The sequence below is a fragment of the Carettochelys insculpta genome, chromosome 11 (genome assembly GCF_033958435.1).
Source record: "Carettochelys insculpta isolate YL-2023 chromosome 11, ASM3395843v1, whole genome shotgun sequence".
Lineage (NCBI taxonomy): Eukaryota > Metazoa > Chordata > Testudines > Carettochelyidae > Carettochelys > Carettochelys insculpta.
The window spans coordinates 17186107-17207750 of record NC_134147.1 but is presented as its reverse complement, the minus strand read 5'-3'; the positions used below and the strand labels follow the sequence as shown (position 1 = coordinate 17207750).

The window sequence follows — 21644 nt, the reverse complement described above, 5'->3', positions numbered from 1 at the left end:
TTGTAGCCCAAGCTGGACGGCGCCCTTGCCGTCGTGTATGATGGGCGTCATAGCTCTTCAGGCAGTGCATTCTGGGACTCGTAGTCCTCAAACGAACGAGGACCCAGAAAGTGCATAGCCCACCCTCAGCTGGGGGAGTTGCAGGCGCTGTCTGCACCAGGGGGGCATTGCAGCCTTTACCCTTTCTACGGCTCCAGGCCCCTTGCTCCCACGAGCCATAGTAGGACGTTAACGATATCAACCTGCCCCTGCAGCCCTGGCGCTGCGAGCTTCCCCCCAGCAGTGCCCGAGGCGGGCCAGGAAGCAGGAGTTACAGCCTGGGGCAGCATAGCTACTGCATCAGGTGCCCTGCATGATGCCAGGGGAACAGCTGTGCCCGGCTCTCCACAGGAGTTGTGTCATTAGGAGGGCAAGGCTGGGCAGGGTTGCAAAGATTCACGCTGTCAAGCCTCCCTTGTCACCGCACTCGCAGCTGCAGTCTGTGAACCGCGTGTTGTGCCCCGGCCAACGCAGACAACAGAGAACACAAACACCTTGCCCAGGATCTACTCCTGCAATTTAATTAATTCATTAGCTTCCTTTTCCTTATTTACAGGGTTGTTGGGTTTCGTATATTTGACTCCTACAAAAACAAGTGCAAATAACACAGCCCTAAGATAATACTAATAAAAAAAGTCTGGCAGAGGGAGGAACGCTCCATAAAATGCCCCATTTGTAGCAATAAAAACCGTTAAGTCCCCTCCCCAAACCAGGATGTGAACCCTTGGCGGCAGAGTCTCTCTCTTGTGTCAGCTGGCAGCACCCCTGGAAGCAAGGCGGCTAGCGGCGACGCTGGGGGATGCACACGCCCCCATGGTGCCGGGAGCGGACAAAGCCCGGCTTGCAGGCACAGCGGTATGAACCACTGGTGTTGATGCAGCGTTCGCTTTTGCACAGCAGGCCTCGCTGGTTCAGCTCCCGGCACTCGTCAATGTCTGGGCGGGGAGAGAGGAGGGGTTAAAGGAGCATGAGAGGTAGGTGGTGAACCTGTATACCCCCATTGGGGCAGGGACAGACAGCTAGCAGCATGATTCCGGTAAGGTGTGGAGAACCCCAGTCCTGCCTCCCAACCCCATCTCCGCTCTAATCTACTCGACCAGATTCCTGTCCCCCAGAGTCCCCAGGAGGCCTATGGGCCCTTCCCACAGCATGCAGTGTCTCCCTGACCCTCCCAAGGGTAGTGCATGCTGATGGACTTACCCAGGCAACGGGTACGCGTTGCATCCAGCTGGAAGCCAGCCGGGCAGTCGCAAACAGCGCCGTGGTAGGTCCGGATGCAGCGGCCATTCAGGCAGTGACATTCGTCTGAATCTTCCTCTGAGGTGTCATCCTCTGCGAGGTGGGGGGAGTAGGGCGGCAAAAAGGTGGGAGGACACAGATGAGACCATGAGAAATGCAGGGAGCCCACTCCCAGGCAGCTGAAACTGAGGGAGGGGACAGGTGGAAGAGGGATCCCATGGCCAGCATAGAGATGCAAGTGACTCTGGGGTGAAGTGAAGGGGCTGTTCTTGGCCTACTATGAGAAGCGACCACCTCTGGGTGCACCCAGGGCTCACTAACCTTTGCGCGGCTTGCCCAGGAACAAAGGGCTGAGGTCCCAGAAGGAGTTGCTCTCGCTCTGAGACGACTGGCACTGCTGCCCTGCAAGGAACCACAACACCCAGCCTGGGACACACAGCAGTGAATCACATCCCATCAGATCCCACCAGTGCAACCAGAGTCAGCAGCCCTAGAGGGGAAAGGCCCCATCCCCAACCCCTGCGCTAGCCAGTCCCCCCACTTTGGAGCCAGACTGGAACCAGCACCTCTAAGGGACTGAGACCCCCCTCCCCACCTCCACCCCCACCCTCCTGTGGTTGGGCTGGAGCCGGCACCCCAGGAGCACAGGCCGGGCATGGGTGGTACCTGGACTGCGGGGGGGACACGCCCGGCACTGGAAGCCCCAGCCTTTGCCATAACGGCAGCAGCACTCCTCATAGGTCAGGTGGTAGCCATTGAGCGGGGAGGCGCACATGCTGTCCTCCCCCCGGTGCTGCCAGCAGATGTCACGCCGGTCGGCCGCCCGGTCTGCTGGGACAGAGAGGAGTAGGAGATCGCCCGGCACCAGCCCAGCCAGTGCCAGAGCAGCATTCCCACAGGGCCTGGCTGGCTCACGGGCCCTCGCACACACGATCACGCTCATCGCACAACCCATCAGGTGCACACCACACCCGGGCACCGGCCGCTACCGGGGCACACTCACCATCTTCATAACCATCACGGTCACCAGCAGGGACGTGCTCGGAGGCACCCCACCCAGCTCACAATCGCCCCCGCTCACACTCACAGGCTCACACTTCCCCCAGCTTGTACTCAGTGACACTCACAGGCACAATGACTCACTGGCACTCACCTTCCTGCTCTCTCACAGAGTCCCATTCACATTCCCCACCCCACGCCTGAGCCTGTGCCCTGGGGCCACTCACCTGCCTGCATGTCAGGGAGCTGGCACTCCTTGCCGCTGGGATCCAGCACCCAGGGCAGGCTGCACTCACAGTAGAAGGAGCCCAGCGTGTTGATGCAACGCCCATGCCGGCAGGCCCCGGGGTCCCGGCACTCGTCCACATCTGCAGGGCCAGGGCACAGTCAGATGGCATCACGGGCCTGACAGCGTTGCCATGGCGTTGGGGGCTAGCAGGGATCACCACGGCACCATCAGGCTGACCGAGGTCACTAGGGTAACACTGCACCTGACGGGGTTGCCATGGCATCAGGCGCCAGCAGGAGTCACCATGGGGCTCTAACGTCCCAGGCTCAGGGGCTGCCGCGGCACCAGGGGCCACAAACTGGCCATCATGACACGCAGGGGGCCCTTTTGCCCTCTGCTCTCCCCATCCAGGGCTGGCAAGTCCCTGACCCACTGATGTACCCCTTAACGGGGAGAGAGAGAAGCAGGGGGAGACTCAGTTCTCAGCCTCCCGCCTGCGAAGGGGCCAGGAAATGGTAGGGCTGTGAGGAGGCTGCCCACCCGGCCCGGGCCAAGGCTGAGACCTGGCGGGCTCGTGTCACTTGCGAAGGGGACTCACCAATCTCACTGGGGGACAAGCACTTCTTGTGCGCGGGGTCATAGACGGCAGGGGCAGGGCAGGTGCACACGTAGCCTCCCCGCGTGTTCTCGCAGCGCCCATTCACACAGTTCGACTCGTCCAGGCACTCATCCACGTCTGGCGGGAGAGGGCAGAAATCAGAGCCCCTCCCCTCCTGGCCACCGGGCCCTACCCCCATCACAGCCAGCGCCCCCTAGAGGACAAGCTCCCTGTCCCAGTCCCCCACCCCCCGACCAGATCACAGCAGCCCCCCACAGAGGGGAAGGTCCTGTGTCCCATTCCCCCACACTCTGCCTCCCAGTTCCCTGCCAAGGGCAGATCACAGCAGAGACCCCAGAGGGCATCCCTGTCTATCCAGCCAGCCTCTGGACCAGGAGCTCCACCCATGCAGGCCGCTGCTCCTCACCCACACACTCAAGCAGGTTGCCATCGTAGTAGAAGCCTTGTTTGCAGTAGCACTCGTAGCCCGGCTGTGTGTTCACGCACTTCCCCTCCTTGCAGATCTCCTCCCTGAACAGGCTGCATTCATCAATGTCTGCAACAGGCCCGGGGGGGTGGTTATACAGACCTCTTTTAGCTGCTGCCCAGCTGCAGCCATGTCTGGGGTGGGGTGTGGGTGGCTGGTTATATAGCGATCCCCTGGCTGGCACTGAGATGCAGCTGCTTCTGGGGTGAGGGCTGTTTGCACAGGGATCCCTTGGCCAGCCTCTGGGGTGGAGCATGGGAGCTGTTCACACAGGGATCTTGCACCCAGCACCAAGATGCAGCCACTTCTGGGGTGGAGTGCAGGGGATGTAGTGGCCAGGTATGAGGGTTGCAGGATTAGAATCCCCCCACTCTCTGGTGGGAGAGCCCGGACCCATGATCCCCCGGCCCTTAAATGCAGACCACGGTCAGATCAGGGCACGGGCCCTGTGTGATGGGGTTCAGGGGTCCCCCTGCACTGCACCCCGTCCGCTGGCAGGAGTGACTCTCACTCAGCAGGTACAACAGGAGGTTTATTAGGCAACAGATGCCCAGTTTCTCACAGAAGCAACAGTCCAGCAGTCAGAGACAGTCCTTCCAAACCATCCTGGGGAGAAGACCCCGAGGGGTGCCCCTCTGGGGTGTAGCCTTTCCCCTCCTCAGGCTGGCTGCCTTCCAGCTCTCTCTTCCCCAAGCCTCTAACTGCCGTCCACGATTCAAACCCAGCTTGGCTCCTCCGTCCTCTTTGTTCAGGGCAGAGGTGTTACCTGCCAGTTGTAGCCCCAGGGTCATCCTTAGCCACTGGGAACTGCTCTGCTTGCCTCTCACATCCAGCCTGACTTACACATGCACCCCCCACTCCATCATACCCTGGTGCTCACCCCGGTGGGCAGGGATGCCATAGTTCAGGACGTTGTCATCCAGGATGAATCCTTTGCCATCAGGGCAGAGAGAGTGGAACTCAGCTGCGAGACAGAAATGGCGGGTGGTACCCACATGGGGTGAAGAGGGATTAATGTCTAGGCCATGGAACCCCTCTCCCTGCCCCACAGATCAGACTTGGGGACCACCCAGCCAGGATCCAGTTGTCCCACTAATTTTTTCCATCCATGGGCAGAACAAAGTTTCCTCTGGGCACGAGGCATGTGCGGCCGGGCACCGCCTGTAGGGACACAGGCTGCCGGCTGTGGGCAACTCCGCTGATCAGCCAGGCCGCACCTGAATCTCTCCTGGGCGGCCGCCCAAGAGCTCAGCTCCCAGGGAACACTGCGGGTATCCCGCTGCCCCACGGATCACACCCGGCGGCCCATCCAGCCCAGGGGTGGGAATGGGATGGGGAACAGGGCTGTTAGCAGTAAACTGGATGGGGCTGCACCTTGCCATGGGCAGGGCGCCCCAGCCAGACTGGAGTGGCCCCCACTGGCTGCCTCCCTCTTCCCCGTTTAATTAGTTAACAGTTACCTGGTTAACTAACGAACAGCATTTCACAGCCCTGGGGGTACTGCCTTGCTGATCTCCCCTCCCCTCCACTCCACTCCGCTCCCCTTCCTACCCCTTCCCTCCCCTTCCCTTCCCTCCCCTCCCCTCTGCTCCCCTCCCCTGCAGCTGAAGACTAGTAGCTGCTTAGAGCCTGGGAGTTGGATGTTCTCAGTCACACAGTGGCGGTGGATCACAGTGGGGGTTTCGAAAGCCAACCCCCTGGCCCAGTCTGTATCCTCCACCCACAGCTAGGACAGGAACCAGGGCCAGGCTTCCAGGAGCGCGGGACCCAGGTGGGATAAGGAGGCCAAGGCTGGGGCCACCGCTGGGGTGGGTGCAGTGCCAGCAGCAAAGCCCCATGTAACGCCTGGCGGTGCTACAGTGCCCGTGCCCCGCGCGAGGTATCGCCCCACATCCAGCAGCAGGGAGTTCCACAGGTTTGTGGTGGCAGAGGGAGGGAGTTGGGGGAGCGGAAGTCTGTTCCTACCTGAGCTGGGGACGGGACAGGGGTAGATCTCGCAGTGGTCCCCCCAGCCAGCCCCCACGGAGCAGCAGCACTCCTGGCGGGTAATGTTGGTGGCCAGGACGCTGTCACAGAAGATGGTGTCGTCGAAGTTCAGGTAGCATTCCTTCTTGTTGTCAGGGGGCTCCAGCTCTGGGGACACAGGGTAAGTCAACCCCCCGTGCCCCGCTCTGGCACCCTAGCACAGCCAGCGCCCCACCCCCAAGGCCTATTTCCACCCCCCTGCCCTAAACCAGCTGGTCCCCACTGCCCTGGGGCAGATCAGAGCTGGCACCCAGAGGTGAAAGGCCTCATGCCCTGTTCCCCATCCCCAGCCTGCAGCAGATCAGAGCCGGCACCCAGAAGGGAAAGGCCTCACGCCCTGTTCCCCATCCCCAGCCTGCAGCAGATCAGAGCCGGCACCCAGAAGGGAAAGGCCCCACGTCCCACTCTCACCCTCGCAGCTGTGCTGATCCTCAGACGGGGCGTACCCCTCATCGCACACGCACACATAGGAGCCATCCACGTTCTCGCACACGCCATGGGGCAGGCACAAGCTGGGGTCCAGAGCACACTCGTCGATGTCTGGGCAGAGGCCAGAGGAAGATAGTGGCGGGGGTGTGCAATGGCACGCTTGTGGCACAACGCACAAGTGTGCCCAGATGCGCACGCCCCCTGCATGCACACACAGACACACCCATTTGTGCAGCACATCCATATCCTGCATGTCACCCCAAGCGTGGACTCAGTCGTTCCTACACCCACCCCCACAGTGTCTCGCACATCCAGCATGCCTGGGCTCACACTCACGCAACACACGTCCCACGTGTCACAACCAGTTCTGCTCACATGTCCTCGTACGGCGCACCCACAGGCCGATGTTTCACACTCAGACACACACTCCTCCAGGCCACACACCTGGGCTTGTGCCCCTGCCTTTCCCACGCTCACTTACACACACATGCACAAGCCCTCGCACTACCTTGTGCAGCTCTGCACGTCCTGTCTCTCGCACACGCACTCCCAGTGTTTGCTCGCACCCCTGGCAGGCCCAGGGTGCAGGGACTCAGGCTCATGCTGGGGCGTGTGGCATTCCCAGGCCTAGTGCCACTCGCACCTTCACACTCCCACATCCCCCACCTAGCCTCCTCCACCTCCCGCCAGGCCCTGGTGTCACCCCACACAGCTGCTCACACGCAGGGCACGGCCGTCCGCGGAGCTGCCCTGCCCACACGCACCCGGTGCTCACTCTCGTCTGCGCCAGGCCCCCGCCTCACCTTGGCACTTCCTGCCGCTCACCAGCTTGTACCCGGCGTGGCACAGGCAGCGGTAGGAGCCCACAGAATTGGCACACTCACCCCCAATGCAGGCAGCCGGGAAGTCACACTCGTTAATGTCTGACACAGGGAGAGATGTGGCGTGAGGCAGCTGCTCCCAGGCCCCACCCCAGGCCATAGCCCAGCCTGGCCCCCCGCCCAGCCCCGCCCAGACATGGCCGCCCAGCCCAGCCCCCTCACCCCCCCGTGACTGCCCAGCCTGAGCCCTCTCACACAGCTCCGGTGCCCACAGAACCTGTCCCGGCCCCAGCACACAGCCGCTCGACTCCCCCAGGCAGCCTCCACCCCTGCTCGCCTCCATGGAGTCTCACTGCCCACGGGCAGTTCCCTGGCCAGCTCCACCCCCTGGCGCCCTGCCCCGCCAGCGCCCCACCTTCGCAGCGCGGCCTGTCCTTCACTGCGTGGAAGCCGGCTGGGCACTGGCACTTAAAGGACCCCAGCGTGTTGACACAGACACCATTGGGGCAAAGCCCCCCATCCTCACACTCGTTCACATCTGCAGGGCAAGAGCAGGGGTTGGGAGTCAGAACCTGCCTTCCATCCTCGGCAGGCAGGGAGGGGGGGCAGGGGGTGTGGGGACTCGGCAGGGCGGGGGGCTCAGTAGGGTGGGGGGTGCAGGGGACTCTGCGGGGGGGGGCAGGGGGGACTTGGCAGGGCGGGGGGGTGCAGGGGGTTGGAGGGGCAGGGGGACTCTGTGGGGGGGTGCAGGGAGGGACTCAGCAGGGTGGGGGTGCAGGGGGTTGGGGGGACTCGGCAGGGCGTGGGGGTGCAGGGGGTGGGGGGGACTCGGCAGGGCAGAGGGTGCAGGGGTAGAACGGGGGCTTGGGGAGGGCAGGAGAGTCAGCAGGGCAGGGGCTGCAGTTACCCAGGCAGCTGCGGGCGTTGGGGGCGGGTACAAACCCCTCTCTGCAGGTGCAGCGGAAGGAGCCGGGCAGGTTCTCACACCAGCCGTGTTTGCAGGGCGTCTCCTCGGCGCACTCGTCCACATCTGAGGGGACACAAATGCGGAACCCCATCCTGCCACCGCGCCACCTGCAGCGCTGCTCCATCCAGCCCGACAGCCCCGGACCCGACCCATGGGGGATGCACAGGGCCCCTCCCACCAGAAGGGCAGGGCTCACAGCCAAGCACTGGGGAAGGGGGTTTACCGGGCCAGAGCCAGGGGCCGGGAGCCAGGTTCTCGGAGCTGTGTCCAGCTCTTACCGTAGCAGATCCCATTCTGGCCCCGGAAGCCCGGCAGGCAGGGGGTGCACTTGTAGGTGCCCGGCTGGTTCTCACACTTCCCATCTGGGCAGGTGCCAGTGTCCAGGCACTCGTCGATGTCTGGGGGACAGAGAACACGTGAAGGGCGAGGGCTGGCAGGGAGCCCCCCGAGGCACAGAGCATGGGCAGGGAGCCCCCCACCACACCAGGAGCTTTGCTTGGGGTGGGGTCTCCGACAGCTGCACCCCACCGGTCTGTCTAAGCAGGGCTGCCTGGGGCCCTGTCTTCGTGTGCTGAGGCCTTGGGCAGCTTCTGGGCCTGGACAGTGGGCTGTTATGGGAGGTTCTTGCAGACCAGTTGGTCTGTTACTGGAGGGTCTCCTGGGGGCACTGGTCGGCTATTGGAGGGTCTCTCTCTATGTCTGGGGTCGTGTGCACTGTTTTTAGCGGGGACTTTGGAAAGTTGTGTCTCTCTTCTCCTCGGGCTGTGCCATCCCACTTGTCCTGACCAGGTCTCTCAGGATAGCTGGTTTGTTATTCTAGGGTCTCTGCCTCCAGATCCACTGAGACTGTCCCCTCCCCCTCCCTGGCTGGGCAGCCCTTACCTTCGCAGAGCGGCGGGCGGGAAGGCTTGAGCCGGTAGCCGGGGCGGCATTCGCACTTGTAGTGCCCAGGGTAGTTGGCACAGGCCCCCCCGTCCCCACAGATGTGGGGCTTGGAGCACTCGTCGATGTCTGCCGGGGAGAGGGAAGTGAACAAGGCGGGAGAGGTGGGATGGGAGTATAGGGGTCACCCCTTCCTCCTAGCCCCTCCCCCAACCCCATCCGACCCCCCAGGGCCTCCCAGCTCCCTGCCCCTCCCCCGCACTGCCATCCCTGCCCCCCATTCCCCCCACAGTGCTCACCCATGCAGGAGCGCACGCCCTTGTGCACCTTCAACTGGTAGCCCCGGTTGCAATGGCAGTTGTAGGAGCCACCCGTGTTCATGCAGACGCCCTTACCCACGCCGCACGGCTCCGCCTCACACTCGTTCACGTCTGGGGCAGCGGGGGAAGGACAGAGAGTTACTGTCCCCTGCTGTGTTGGTGCAGAGCTATCACCCCCCAGCCACACGCGGGCGTCGGGGGTCCCAGACATCCCATGCAGTTGTGTGGGCATAGCAGGCCTCACCACCAGCGAGTGCAAGACCAGGAGGGGGGTTTCACACTTGTACAGGCCAACGTGCGGGCTTGTCACGCCTGTTGTGCAGTGGTGCGGGCGTGTTACACGTTTGCACACTAGAGAGAGGGGCAGGAGGGTCACACAGCTCTGGCAGGGACACGTGCCACAGCTTTGCACACAGGCTGTGGGGGGTGCTAGAAACCTGCGCACCCCGGCCTGGGTGGTTCACCCGTCACCCTGATGCGTGTGCCCCGAGGTTGCTGACGCCCCCTGAATGCAGCGCTGTGGGTGGGAGGCGCCCACGGCGTCTCCGGGGGTGTCGGAGTGTTACCTGAGCAGAGCCTGCGCTGGGTGTGCCAGCGGTAGCCGGGGTAGCAAATGCAGGTGTAGCCAGACGAACTCATGACGCACTCTCCATGGCCGCAGATGTTGCGGTTCAGTTTGCATTCATCCGTCTCTGCAGGGCCAGGCAGCCGTGGCCCAGGAGGGAGCATCAGAACGACTGGATCAGACGGAGCAGCCAGGAGACGGCTATGTCCTAGGCCTCCCCTGCCCCTCCTCTCGCCATGCGCTCCCCCACCCCGGGGGCACAGGGCCAGGAGAACTCAGGAGACACCTCCAGCCTGGCGTGGGTGGGGGAATGTTTGGCCTTCACCCCTTTGGGGCCTGAGGGTGCAATCTCTCCTAAACGGGGATGGGGGGGTTGCTGGCACGCATGTGCCCCCCAGCCCTGCCACAGGGCTCTCACCTGTCACCTGCGTGGGGGCGATCTCCACAGCGCTACGCGTGTATTGGTCCGGCGGCACCTTCCGCACCATGGCAGTCGTGGGCCGGGCCACCACCTCTGAGACCCAACAGAGACAGCACAGTTAGCAGCACCGCAAGCTTCCCCCAGCAGTGCCCAGCCGGGGCTCTGGCGCTGCGAGCTTCCCCCAGCAGTGCCCAGCCGGGGCTCTGGCGCTGCGAGCTTCCCCCAGCAGTGCCCAGCCGGGGCTCTGGCGCTGCGAGCTTCCCCCAGCAGTGCCCAGCTGGGGGCTCTGACACTGCGAGCTTCCCCCAGCAGTGCCCAGCCGGGGCTCTGGCGCTGCGAGCTTCCCCCAGCAGTGCCCAGATGGGGGCTCTGGTGCTGTGAGCTTCCCCCAAGCGGTGCCCCCAGCCGGGGCTCTGACACTGCGAGCTTCCCCCAAGCAGTGCCCCCAGCCGGGAACGCCAGCGCTGCGAGCTTCCCCCAGCAGTGCCCTATCTTCCATCACTCACCCGGGTAGCGGGCGCCCAGGGTGGCTGCGCTGGCGTAGAACTCCTCGGAGTTGGTCCGATACGCTGGCAGCTGGAGGGAGAGTGGTTAAACAGCAGGGGCAGCCCCTGCTCCTCTCGGCCACCCAAACAGCCTCTACTTCTCCCTCTACTTCGCTTCTGCCCCTTCCTCCCCCCACCATCTCTTCAATCTCTCCCCTCCCTCCCTTTCGCCCACCACCCTCCTGCCCTCCCTGCCCCACTCCCCCAGCCTCCTTCCACACCCACCTCACCCCTCTGCGGCTCATCCACAGCTCCGGTGCCCCTACTCACCATGGCTGTGGTGACTGCTGCAAGAGACACAACACAGGGCCTGGGTCAGGCGGGCTGAGAATGGGGGGTTCCCCTCCTGAGTGGGGTCTCCCAGCTCTGGGATTCGCGCTTCACTAACAGGGCGTATCCCTTGGAGCTCTGACGTGGGGTTTGCCCCTCAGCTCTGGGCTTTGCCAACAAAGAAGGGCATAACAGCCTTGAGAAAACAGGATTCACCCGGAGTGAATGTGGGGTGCTCCTGAGAACATGGGGTTCCCCAGGGGAGAATGTGGGGAGCATCCCTGAGAGAACACTGTTGGGGAAGATGGGCTCGTCCCTGGGAAAATGTAGCGGCTTCACAATCTCTCTGGCAACCCACATTCCAGGACAGCATTTCATAATGGAGGAGTTCGGGGTACGGCCTGTGAGAATACGGGGGCTCACCAGTGGGCAGGGCGGGGTACTGTACAACCTCCACTATTACTGGGGTTCACCAGGCAAAACTTAGGGCCCCCCCATGTCCCAGGGAGCAGAGGAAGCTCCCTGGCCCCATCCCTACTCCCGCCTCCTCCCCGGGGTCCCCGACCTTCTGACTCCTGCGAGTCCTCTTCGTGGGGCGGCAGGCTGGGCAGCTCCCGCTGCTGCTGCAGGTCCGTGGTGCCGTCAGGGTGGATGTGCAGGGTGAAGTCGCTCTCCCCCTGGATGGTCAGGGTCTGGTGGGATGTCAGGATGTGGTAGCCCTTCCCCGCGGGGCAGATCTCCTTGAAGGCAGCTGCCAAATCAGAGGTTAATACAGCTGCCGTGCCATTTCCCCGCAGCCCTGCCAATTGCCTCCTGCTCCAGGGCTGCCAGCTTTCCTGGGGCAGTGCCCAGTCGGGGGCGCCAGCCCTGAGCTTCCCTGCGGTGGCTCTCTCGTGACAGCGTCCCCAGGACGGTGCTGTGAGCTTCCCCCCGGCAGTGCCGTAGCAGACACGCCATCCCCGCCCAGCCCACAGCGTCTCACCTGTGCCGTCGGCCGGGCAGCGTTCACAGCGGGCCCCCCAGGCCTTGCCCACGCTGCAGCAGCACATCTGGCGGGTCAGCTTCGTGGGCAGTGGGTGCTGGCACTGCAGCTCCGGGCTAACCAGCCGGAAACACAGGCTCTTCTCCTCCGACTTCTCTGCTGCAGCCCCGGGGGAGAAAGGGTGAGTGCAGCTCCAGTCCCACCCCCCGCACCCCCAGAGAGACGCTGAGCCCCCTGATGCCCCCAGGAGAGACGGGGTCAGCAGCTCCAATTCCCCGGCCCGCAACCACTGCCCCCAGCTGGGCACCCCAGAGAAACACCGGGCCCCCACTGCACCCCCAGGAGAGACAGGCTCAGTGCAGCTCCAACCCTCCCTGTCCCGGCCCCTACGTACGGACACACTGGCTACGGGAAGGGCCCAGCACATGGCCAGGTTTGCAAGCACAGCGAAAGCTGCCCTGGGTGTTGAGACACTCTCCGTTCTGGCACACGCCCTGCATGGCACACTCGTTAATGTCTGCCCGGGAGAGAGAGGGATCAGTAAGATAACAACACACAACACAACAACACACACACCCCCCAACTTGCACACACTCTGTAAGGCATATTCGGTCATGTCTGCACAGGCGGGGGCGGGGGCAGTAAAACAACACACCACACAATGACACACACATGCAACACAACATGCACACATCCCACATGCCACACTCGTTAACGTCTGCACAGGCCAGTAACACAACAATGCAATACACACACACCGCAACAGGCAGACGCTCTGCATGGTACACTTGTTAACGTCTGAATGGGGAGAGAGCGAGATCAGTAACACAACGCCCAATACAGCAACACGACACTCACAAAATGCAACACCCGCATGCCCTGCATGGCACACTCATCACCGCCTGCTCAGGCAGCAACAGGGGTCGTCGGTAACACAAAGACACAACAGCATGATGCACACACACGACCCTGTATGACTCATTCATTACTATGTGCATGAGGAGGAGGAGAAGGCGCAGCAACACAACAACACACACCGCACACTTGTGAAGGTCTGTCTGGCGGGAGCTGGGCAGCTGCACTGCACAGCCCCACACACGACACATTCCCACAGACACAGCACACGCACAAGCAGGTCTTTGGTGCCCCCCAGGGAGTGCCCGCTGGGTACCCTGGCAGTGGGTGCTGTTCAGCCTCTTGTATCCCTGTGGGCAATCGCTCCCGTGCTCCCCCCGGCTTGGGCCCGTCTTCTGCACCCCGGTGTCTGCAACACACAACAAACAAGCGCCAGGGCCAGTAAGAGGGCAGGAGAGGCAGCACAGCGCAGGCGAGGACAAGGGGCTACAGGGTACAGGACGCCTGGGTTGTAGCCAAGCTCTGGGAGGGGAGCCTAGGGGCTTAGAGCAGAAGGAGGCTGGCGCTCAGGAGTCCTGGGTTCTAGCCCAGCTCTGCGATGGGTCTCAGGCAAGTCCCACTGCCTCTCCTGCAGCTCCTAGTCATTTGGCTAGACGCTGAGCCTTTCCAGGCAGTCTCCTGCACCTGTGCAGGGCCTGGTCTCTGGCAGGGGGGCCCTTTGGGGGTCTGCATGGCACCCGGTCCCCCAAGTTCCCAATCGCCAGCTGGCAAACAACAGGGGTCTGCACAGCTGAGACAGACCCGGCCCAGCATGGGCATGAGACGCAGGCACAGACAGGGGTTTGGATGTGCTGCCTCTTGGCCCAGGGGCTCTGGCAGCTGCCCTGTGGGCTGGAGCAGTGATCCACGAGCCAGACACACTGCCGTGGCCAGGCTAGCAGGCCCGGGGGTGGGGCCGGGGCTGCGTTCATTCCAGCAGGCGTGTGCAGCCAGGCCGCTCCTGGTGCTTGCAAGCTGGGGAATATCACGGCGGGGGGAGGGACACAAAGACAGAGAGAAAAGAGAGGCTGGGGGATGTGGCAAGGGGGGGCTGCCGCAAGGAGAATCAAAAGGCAACGGCGCTCCAAGGGGGCATGGGGAGCTGCTAAGGGGAGGGACTGGGCAGAGCTGGGAAAGGGTGGGACACTGTCACAGGGAGTGCAGGGGGCCAGGCACACTCCCCCAGCCCAGGTCCCACCCACCTACTGCATGCTGGGGTAAGGAGAAGCTGCCTCCTGGGGCGAGCACTTCCCCCAGCCAGCTCCTGCAGTGCCTGCTGCTGGAGAAGCCGGAGGGGCCCCCCTGGCACACACTCCCAGGAGTAACAAATGGTTCCATTCTCCTATCCCCCCATGCTCCTGGCGCCCACTGGGAGCCTGGCACTTCCCACAAGGAGTGGGGGTGGCTGCGGCCGGGCAGCTGCCCAGAAGAGCTGGAGCAGCATGAAAGGGAGTGGAGGGGGTGGTCCCAGCCCAGCCGGAGAACAAGGAGCCTGGCCATGAAGCACATTCTTGGCTGCCTCCAACACAAACAGCCTGAGGCTCACAGATGGCTGCTGGAGAAGCCATTGAGTGGGAGCGCCAGGCAGGGGGGTTGGGACCCACCGTCTGATTCATCCCCTCCCTGTCTCACATGGCTGGGCACAGGGCGCTGTGCCCCACATCTCCGGCCACTGCGCCCTGGCAGGGATCGGTGGGCGCTGCCCAGCCAGCTCTCAGGGCGAGGTGCTGGAATCTGGCAGCCCAATGAGCCGCAGCCAGGCTACGTCAGCCCCCAGCCAGACTTCCCGGAAAGCCTGTGCCAGGCTGGGAGAGGTCGGAGCCAGGCTGGGAGAGGTCGGAGCCAGGCCAGGGGGAGATGTGGCAACACCAGTTAAACACCCGCCCTCACAGCCCTCTGGGGGTCAGTCCTGGCTCCTGTGACTGGGCAGCCCCTATTGGTTGCAGAGTTGCTGGCTGGGGGAGCTCCCCTCTGCTCCGGCCCAGCCCACCCCAGCAGGGGGCGCTGTGGGGCAGGGGTGAGAGTGGTGGTGGAGGGAGTTTGGGGGTCGTGCGTCTCTGTAGGCGAGGGGGCCCCAGCCACGACTTACACTGCAGGTGGGGGCACTTGTGGCACTTGTTCTGCCCCCAGGAGGTCCCGATGCTCCCGCAACAGTCCTCCTGCTTGGTCAGGCCTGGCAGGGGGTTGCTCCCGCACTGAGAAACAGCACCCAAGTGAGACCATGCACACCACCGCCCCCTGCAGCACCACACCCGCTACCGAGCCCCAGCCCCACAGTCCCCCCGGAGCCCTAGCCCCCAGCTCCCTGCCCCACAGCGGCCCCCACTGGCCCGTTCCTCCACTGCACAACACCCCCTACTGGCCCCTCCCTGCTGCACAGCACCCCCTGCTGGCCCCTCCCTCCACTGCACAACACCCCCTGCTGGCCCCTCCCTGCCTCCTGCCTTGCAGCAGCCCCTGCTGACTCCCGCCCCACTCCTTTCAGCACAGAGCCCCCTGGGGTAGCCGGCAACTCACAGACTGCTTGGGCAGCGTCTCCTGGAAGCAGCGTCCCAGGGGCTTGTGCATGTGGGGCCGGGGATGGGGCGCAGGGGGTTTCTGGCCTAGGGAGCTCTGGGCCGGGAGCTGGATGAGGTGGTGCTGCGCGCCCGGCCCGGTGCCCTCCGTGCTGATGCTGTCGATGCGGTGGACCTGCACAGAGGCGTCGGGCGGATGGTGGACACGCACATTCAGCAGAGGGGGGTGGACCTGTACTGGAGGGAGGCCCGGGCGGGGGGTCAGCACAGGGACTATCCCCTCACACTGACCCCCAGATCCCGAGGCAACCACAGCTGGCATCCCCTGAATAAGAGCAGCCCTGCCCCCATTAGCTCCCCTTCCTTGTTACTGCCAGCCAATCACCTGTCTCCTGCCACCATCACCCGCCACCCTCCATCCCCCCACCCCCCCACTACTCTGTCAGTGCCAGCCCGCTGCCCTCCCTCCCCATCACCTGGCACCCCCTGCCGCCCCTGGCAGCGCTACCTTCGGAGGAGTGGTGCCCAGGCCCGATGGGCACCACGAAGGTGGAGTGGCTGACGGTGGCCTTGGGGCCGTGGCCGGCAGGTGGTTCCCCAGGACCGTGTGCATCGGAGATCACCTGCACGGCGTAGATGGCGTGTTTGCTGGAGCCTGTCTCGCTTGCTGGGCCCTCGAGGGGCCCCAGGGCTGCCGGCTGCAGCAGCTGCTGGCCCCCTTGGGCCTGGGGCTGGCGCCCCGCCGGCACCTGGCAGAAGCGCCCCGTAAACTCAGGGGGGCAGAGGCAGTAGTTACGAGGTGTGCACTGCCCGCCATTCATACAGGGCAGCGGGCACACCACTGGGGGAAGAGAGAGGGAGGTTAGATCGGGAACCCCAGCCTGCCCCCAATGCCCCGTGCATGTGTCCACCCTCCAGCCCCCCGCCCCCGCCATGCTCCTGCCCCTCTGCTCCCTGCCCCCACCCTGCCCCCTCCAGCCCATTCCTCCCCACCCCCACCAGTTCCTTCTACCCCTACTCCATCCATCTGACCCACTGGCTCCCAGCCAGCCCCCACCGGCTCCGAGCCAGCCTCCACCATACCCAACTGAGTTCCCTGAGCCAGCCGTGAGGCTAGATTTGAGCTGCCCCCTAGAAGGGGAGCCCCCCACACCACCACCCCGCCAGGGCTGGAATCTGTGTATCACGAGGTGAACAATGTGATAAACTGGTTGGGTCACATGTTCCCAGCAAGCCAGACAGCCGGCGGGCAAGCCAGGGCACATGCGGTGGAGGGCAGCCAGTGAGCAAGCCAGGTTACACCCAAGGGGGCAGACAGCGGGCAAGCCGGGGCACATGTGGGGCAGGGGAGGCTGCGGGCAAGCCAGGCTACGCATGGAGGGTTGAGGGGAGGGCCAGCAGACAAGCACCCAGAGCACAAGAGGCAGAAACTGGTCCTCTGTTCCTGTGGTCTCAGACTGGGCCTCCAGCAACAAGGGAACTTCTCTTCCAGTGGAGGGGAAGCAGCCGGAGGCCCCAGGAAAGAGCTGGGCCCAGTGTGCTAGGAGCTGCACGTGCGCTCGCACACACACACACACACAAACCTGAGATCAGGCCTGGTGCAATGGGTGCTATAAACACACACGTGCACACACCATAATTGAGATCACAGCCCTGCGCACTGCACACACACACACTAACTAGGGAGGTCAGCTCCCCGTGTGCTGTGAACACACACAGGCACACGTACCCAGGATCAGGGCCCAGTTGGCTAGACATTACACACACACACGCTCGCACGCCCCTGAGATCAAAGCTCCGTGTGTCGGGCGTTGCGCACACACGGCTGAGATCAGGGCCCACTGGGCCAGGTGCTGTGCAGACCCACAGTGAGAGACAGGCCCTGCTCCAAAGCACATGCAGTCTGAACAGGCACGGGGCTGCGGGTGGACAAGCTCAGCCCAGGTCACACAGGGTGTCAGTGGCAGAGGCAGGAGAAGAAGCCAGGTCTCCTGGCCCCAGGGCTTTAACCACAAGCCCTCCCTCCCTCCCTCCCCACATCCGTCCCCACAAACCCACACAGGGTGAAGTACCCAGCGCAGGCCGTCCAGCCAGGAAGTGACTTCCCTCAAGTCACAGAGGGAATCAGAGCTGGAGACAGAAACCAGGAGTTCAGACGCCAGCTCTGCCTCACTCTAACCACTAGACTCCGCTCCCCTTGTACAGAGTCCAGGAGTTCTAACTCCCAGCCTTCTACTCTAGCCAGTAGACAACACTCCCCCCGCAGAACCAGGCGTCCCAGCCAACCCACCAGGCTGAGGCAGGGGGTTCCAGCTGTGTTGGTTTATTTCTCTGGCTGGAGACTCTGCCTCAGCAGCTGAACAGCTGCAGCTTAGAGGAGGGAGCGGTGCATATATACCGGTTCCCAGGCCTGGTCAGCTGCCCTGGCTCTAGTGCTGGTGACTCAGTGTTGGAGCTGGGATTATCCAAACACTCAGGACAATAACAAAAGGATAGCGAATCGCTGCTGCGGCAGCCCCATCACTGGAAAGGCCAACACACTGTGCACTCGGGGTGTGATATGCAGCCACTTCTGGGGTGGGGCGTGAAGGATCATTGATCAACCCCAGGTCATGGCAGGACTGGGAGTGAAGGAGAATCGTATGCCCAGCTGAAAAAGTGTGCTGGGGTGGAAGAAGGATTTCAGGGACAGTGAAAATTCTGGGTCAGGTCTAAGGGATTGTGGGGGGCAGCCCAGAGCTGGGGTGGTAGGAGGCTGCTGGTCAGGACTCAGGGGCACCAGTGGGGTGGAGGGAGGGCAGGTTGCCTGGCGCCTGCTCCAGCCCCCTCACTTCCAGCAATGAGTCAGTTTCATTCCCTCCCTAGTGCAAAGTCAATACATGTGGAGGTATTTTTAGTCTCTTTGTGTCACTGAGACAGAAGAGGGAGTGGCGGGGGGCACATGCTGGAATGGGATTGAGGGAAGGGGGCAAGGAGATGGGGGGAGCTGGAGCTCAAGGTGGGAGTGGGGCTAGCTGGAGAAGGGGGATGGGTGCAGCGTGCATGGCAGGGCAATAGGCGTGGCCACAGAAGGGGGGTGTGTGCAGTGGGGGGACGCTTAGGGTTAGCTTATTTGACCTTTGACCTGCGAGGGAGTGTAGCTGATCAGTATCTGCCAACTGGCATTGTACTAATGTACCGTAATTACTATCCCACAGTACTATAACGTGAGCTGGTAGATACTGATCCAGATGGAAACCTTCTCGGGGTGTCTACCCTAGGGATGATGCATTGGGGAGGGATGTGAGGGGTGGGCAGGGCCAGGTGGGGGGCCAGCTTGGAGACAGGGGGAGGAGCCCCCCGGGGATCTGCTCTGGGAAGGGGGGTGAGGTCTGGGTCAGACCCAGGCTGGGGAGGCAGAACTGGTTCAGCAAAGATCAAAAGAATTTCTGTCCAAAAAGCCCTCTCCTCCCCCAAATCCTCAAGCCTTCCCCCACCCCTCCCCCCAAGCTAGACACAGGCACTGGGCCAGTCGTGGGCTGGGAGGAGGTTTTCTGGGCTGGGTCCAGCCCAGCTCTGGAATCACTTAGCCCCAGAGGTTACTCCACCTCAACAGCAGCCCCCACACAGGAGGAAGACACCCAGGGATCTTTCCCTCAGCTGAGGCAGGGCTGGAATGGTGCTGGGGTCGGGGGTGGGGGTGGGAAGAATGTTACAAACCAGGGAATATACAGCCAAAGTCGGGCCAGGCTGCCATATATGCACAACTCCAAGACTGTGCCAGTGGCAGGGGTGAGAGTGTGGAGAGGAACCTGCATGAGCGTATGTATGGGCAAGGGAGATTGCACATGCGTGTGTGTTAGATTGTGTGCTGGTGAATAAGTGCATTTGATTGTGCTTGAGTGTGTACGTGCGTGTTAGACAGCGTTAGCGCATACATGTGTACACCCTAGATTGTGCGTCTGCGTGCACGTATCAGATTGTGTGTGCCAGAGCATGTATGTGTTAGATTCTTTGCATGTGCATCTAGGAGTGTGTGTCTGCCTTAGACCAGGGGCCGGCTGCCGGAGGTGCAGGCATCAGGCGGGCCCCAGGGGATGGGAGCTGGGCCAGGGCCATTCACTGAGGCGAGATTTTCCTCCAGCCTTGAACTGCTGCTGGAAGACCTGCCAGAGGAGAGGGGAGAGCAAGCCCACACCACTAAGTAAACGCCAAGCGTGCAAGCTGCATGCCGCTGAGAGCACCGGCAAGTGCCCACAGGAAGAAACACGCCCACCAGAGCACGACGGTGGCACAACACGGGAGATCCGTGAGTGCACAAACGTGCGCGCAGACAGGGAAATGGCCATGTGCTGCAGGTGGGGGAGAAGCTGGGGGCTCCACTAGTGTTGGCGTGTGAAAACAGGCACGTGTCGGGGCACGCGCATGTGACAGATAGACCAGCGCGGCGCGAGCAGCTCCATGTCCTTCGGGTCCCAGGATAAGTGTGCAAAAAAATGCTGGCGAGACAGGTGAGCGCCACGCAGGTGAGTGAGGCAGAGCCATGCATGCTGGTGCAGAGCGAAATCAGGGCAGCGGGGTCCAAGCCCCTCAAACCCCCGTGCCCCAACGCCCCCAGCATCCCCCTCCCCAGACAGCTCCCACCCTGGGCAGCTGTCCTGCCCCAGTGCCGGTTCCTGCCCTGGCCTGCCCCGTGCTCACCCACGCGGAAGCCCGAGCCGGTCAGCGTGTCGGCCGAGTGCCCGTTCTCGCCGATCAGGGTCATGTTGCTGCCCTGCTTGCAGGTGTCCCGGCACTGGCCCTTCAGGCAGGTCCGCTTGCAAACCAGCGGGGCGAAGACCACCTTGAAGCGCTCCCGCGCCACGGCCGCCCGCTCCGAGGCGGCGGGCAGGGCGGGCCGTGCCCCGGGGGCACAGAGCCAGGGCAAGAGGAGCACCCAGAGTGCCAGCCCCCGGGGCATCTTCACATGGCCCCCCAGCCCCGCCCTGGCACCGGCCGCCCGGCAGGCGGGAGGAGGGGGCCGGGGCGGCCCTGCGGCGCGCAGCAGGCGGGACGCAGCGCGGCCGACCCCGGGGCCGCCTCCAGCCTCCTGCGCAGCCCCGAGCCGCGGGGAACAAAGAGGGCGGCGGCGGGAGGGGGGGAGCGGGGCGCGGAGCGGCGATCCCGGGCGCCTTCGTCAGCCGGGGCCTCTTCTCCTGCCTGTGCTCCGGGGAGACGCGCTCGGCCCCGCTCCGGAGCCCCGGCCAGCCCGCGCCGCTCCGGCCAGCCCGCCGCAGAGAGGGGCGGGGAGAGGTGCGGGCCGGGCTGGCGGAGCCAGACGGGCGCGGGGAGGAGGCCGGCAGCCGGCCGGCTGTTTGTGCCGCGCTCAGCCAATCCCGGCCCGGGGGCAGGAATCTGGGCCGGGGGCCAGGAGCCGGGGCTGGCTCCGGGCAACAGGGCGGCTCCGAGGGGCGGCCCCGGAGCAAGCCGCGCGGGAGGGGGCGCTCGAGGCCCGGGGCGGCCAAGAGCCCCTGGCGCGGGACCCAGGCGGGAGTCTCCAGCTCTGGAGACGCGGGTCCGCCCCGCCGCCGCCCGCGAGTGTGTGAGTCTTGTGGGGGCGCCGGGGACACGAGAGCAGCCGGGCCGGGCCCCCCGGGAGCCGCTCAGCGTCCGACGGGGCGTTAAGGTGCCCGGCGGGGGAGGGGGGTCACTAGCCGGGCACCTGCCCCGCGGCGCCTGCACCCGCCGTCCTCACTGGCCGGGAGGCGTCTCCGGCGGCCGCGCAGGGCCCGAGCTACGCGGGGGGCGGTGCGGCGGCGCGCGCACACTCACCCGGGGTGGGGAGGAGGGACCGTCCCGCGCCAGCCACGTGCCGCTGGCAGAGGGCGGCTGCCAGCCCCAGCCTCCACCTACCGGGGGCTGGGGACCACGGCCTTGCAGCGGGGCACGGGGCTGCGGTGAAGCCCTGAGCCCCCAAACCTCTGAGTGGCAAGTTCGGCCACCCGCGGCCTGAACACCCAGGGGCCCTGATCTCGGCTGTGCGCCCTCCCCCCCAGCTCAGTCGGGGGCTAGGCAGTGCCTGGCCCCGATCTTGGGGGGCGGGGAGAGGTATGTAGCGGTTCCGCAGTAGTGCACCTAATAGCAGCACATCCAATCAGAACTAGCCCCCTTCTCCCATCTTCCTCCTCCCCCCAGGGCAGAAACTGCTCACGCCAAGGCTGGGCACCTGCACGGGGCCCGTGAGTTGTGTACAGGTGTAAGGGGGAAGCCACTCCCATCAGAAGTGTGCGTACATGGGGAGGGGACAGTTCACAAGCACGTGCCATGGGTGGGCCAGAAGTGCGTCCATCCCCCTGCCAGGGAGAATCTCTGTGTGGCTGTCTCCTACCCCGTTCCCTGATGGGTCTATGATACATCTCATAGAGCTGCGCCGTCACCAAGCTCAGTCCCCTGCCCTT

General features: G+C 63.9%; 1 protein-coding gene across 4 annotated transcripts; it reads right to left on the bottom strand.

Moving 5' to 3' along the window:
• Positions 1 to 538: 538 nt before the first annotated feature.
• On the bottom strand, positions 539 to 20455 carry LTBP3 (latent transforming growth factor beta binding protein 3). Of its 4 annotated transcripts, none has more exons than XM_075005508.1 (28): positions 19909 to 20450; positions 15737 to 16069; positions 15230 to 15465; positions 14802 to 14907; positions 12990 to 13082; positions 12213 to 12335; positions 11819 to 11977; positions 11402 to 11587; positions 10837 to 10853; positions 10528 to 10597; positions 10019 to 10114; positions 9602 to 9727; positions 9015 to 9146; positions 8716 to 8844; positions 8112 to 8231; positions 7774 to 7896; positions 7282 to 7404; positions 6849 to 6968; positions 6028 to 6156; positions 5557 to 5724; positions 4472 to 4555; positions 3532 to 3660; positions 3105 to 3242; positions 2505 to 2645; positions 1945 to 2106; positions 1600 to 1680; positions 1240 to 1371; positions 539 to 974 (listed from the first exon to the last, which is right to left on the bottom strand). In XM_075005508.1, the coding sequence occupies exons 1-28, from the start codon at positions 20165 to 20167 to the stop codon at positions 820 to 822; spliced, it is 3870 nt and encodes a 1289-aa protein (XP_074861609.1). In that variant the 5' UTR covers positions 20168 to 20450; the 3' UTR covers positions 539 to 819. The 4 variants fall into 4 exon arrangements, with proteins under 4 accessions (XP_074861609.1, XP_074861610.1, XP_074861611.1 ...); XM_075005509.1 differs by having other exon boundaries at positions 11819 to 11974; XM_075005510.1 differs by lacking the exon at positions 19909 to 20450 and having other exon boundaries at positions 15230 to 15460; positions 15737 to 15989.
• Positions 20456 to 21644: the final 1189 nt, after the last annotated feature.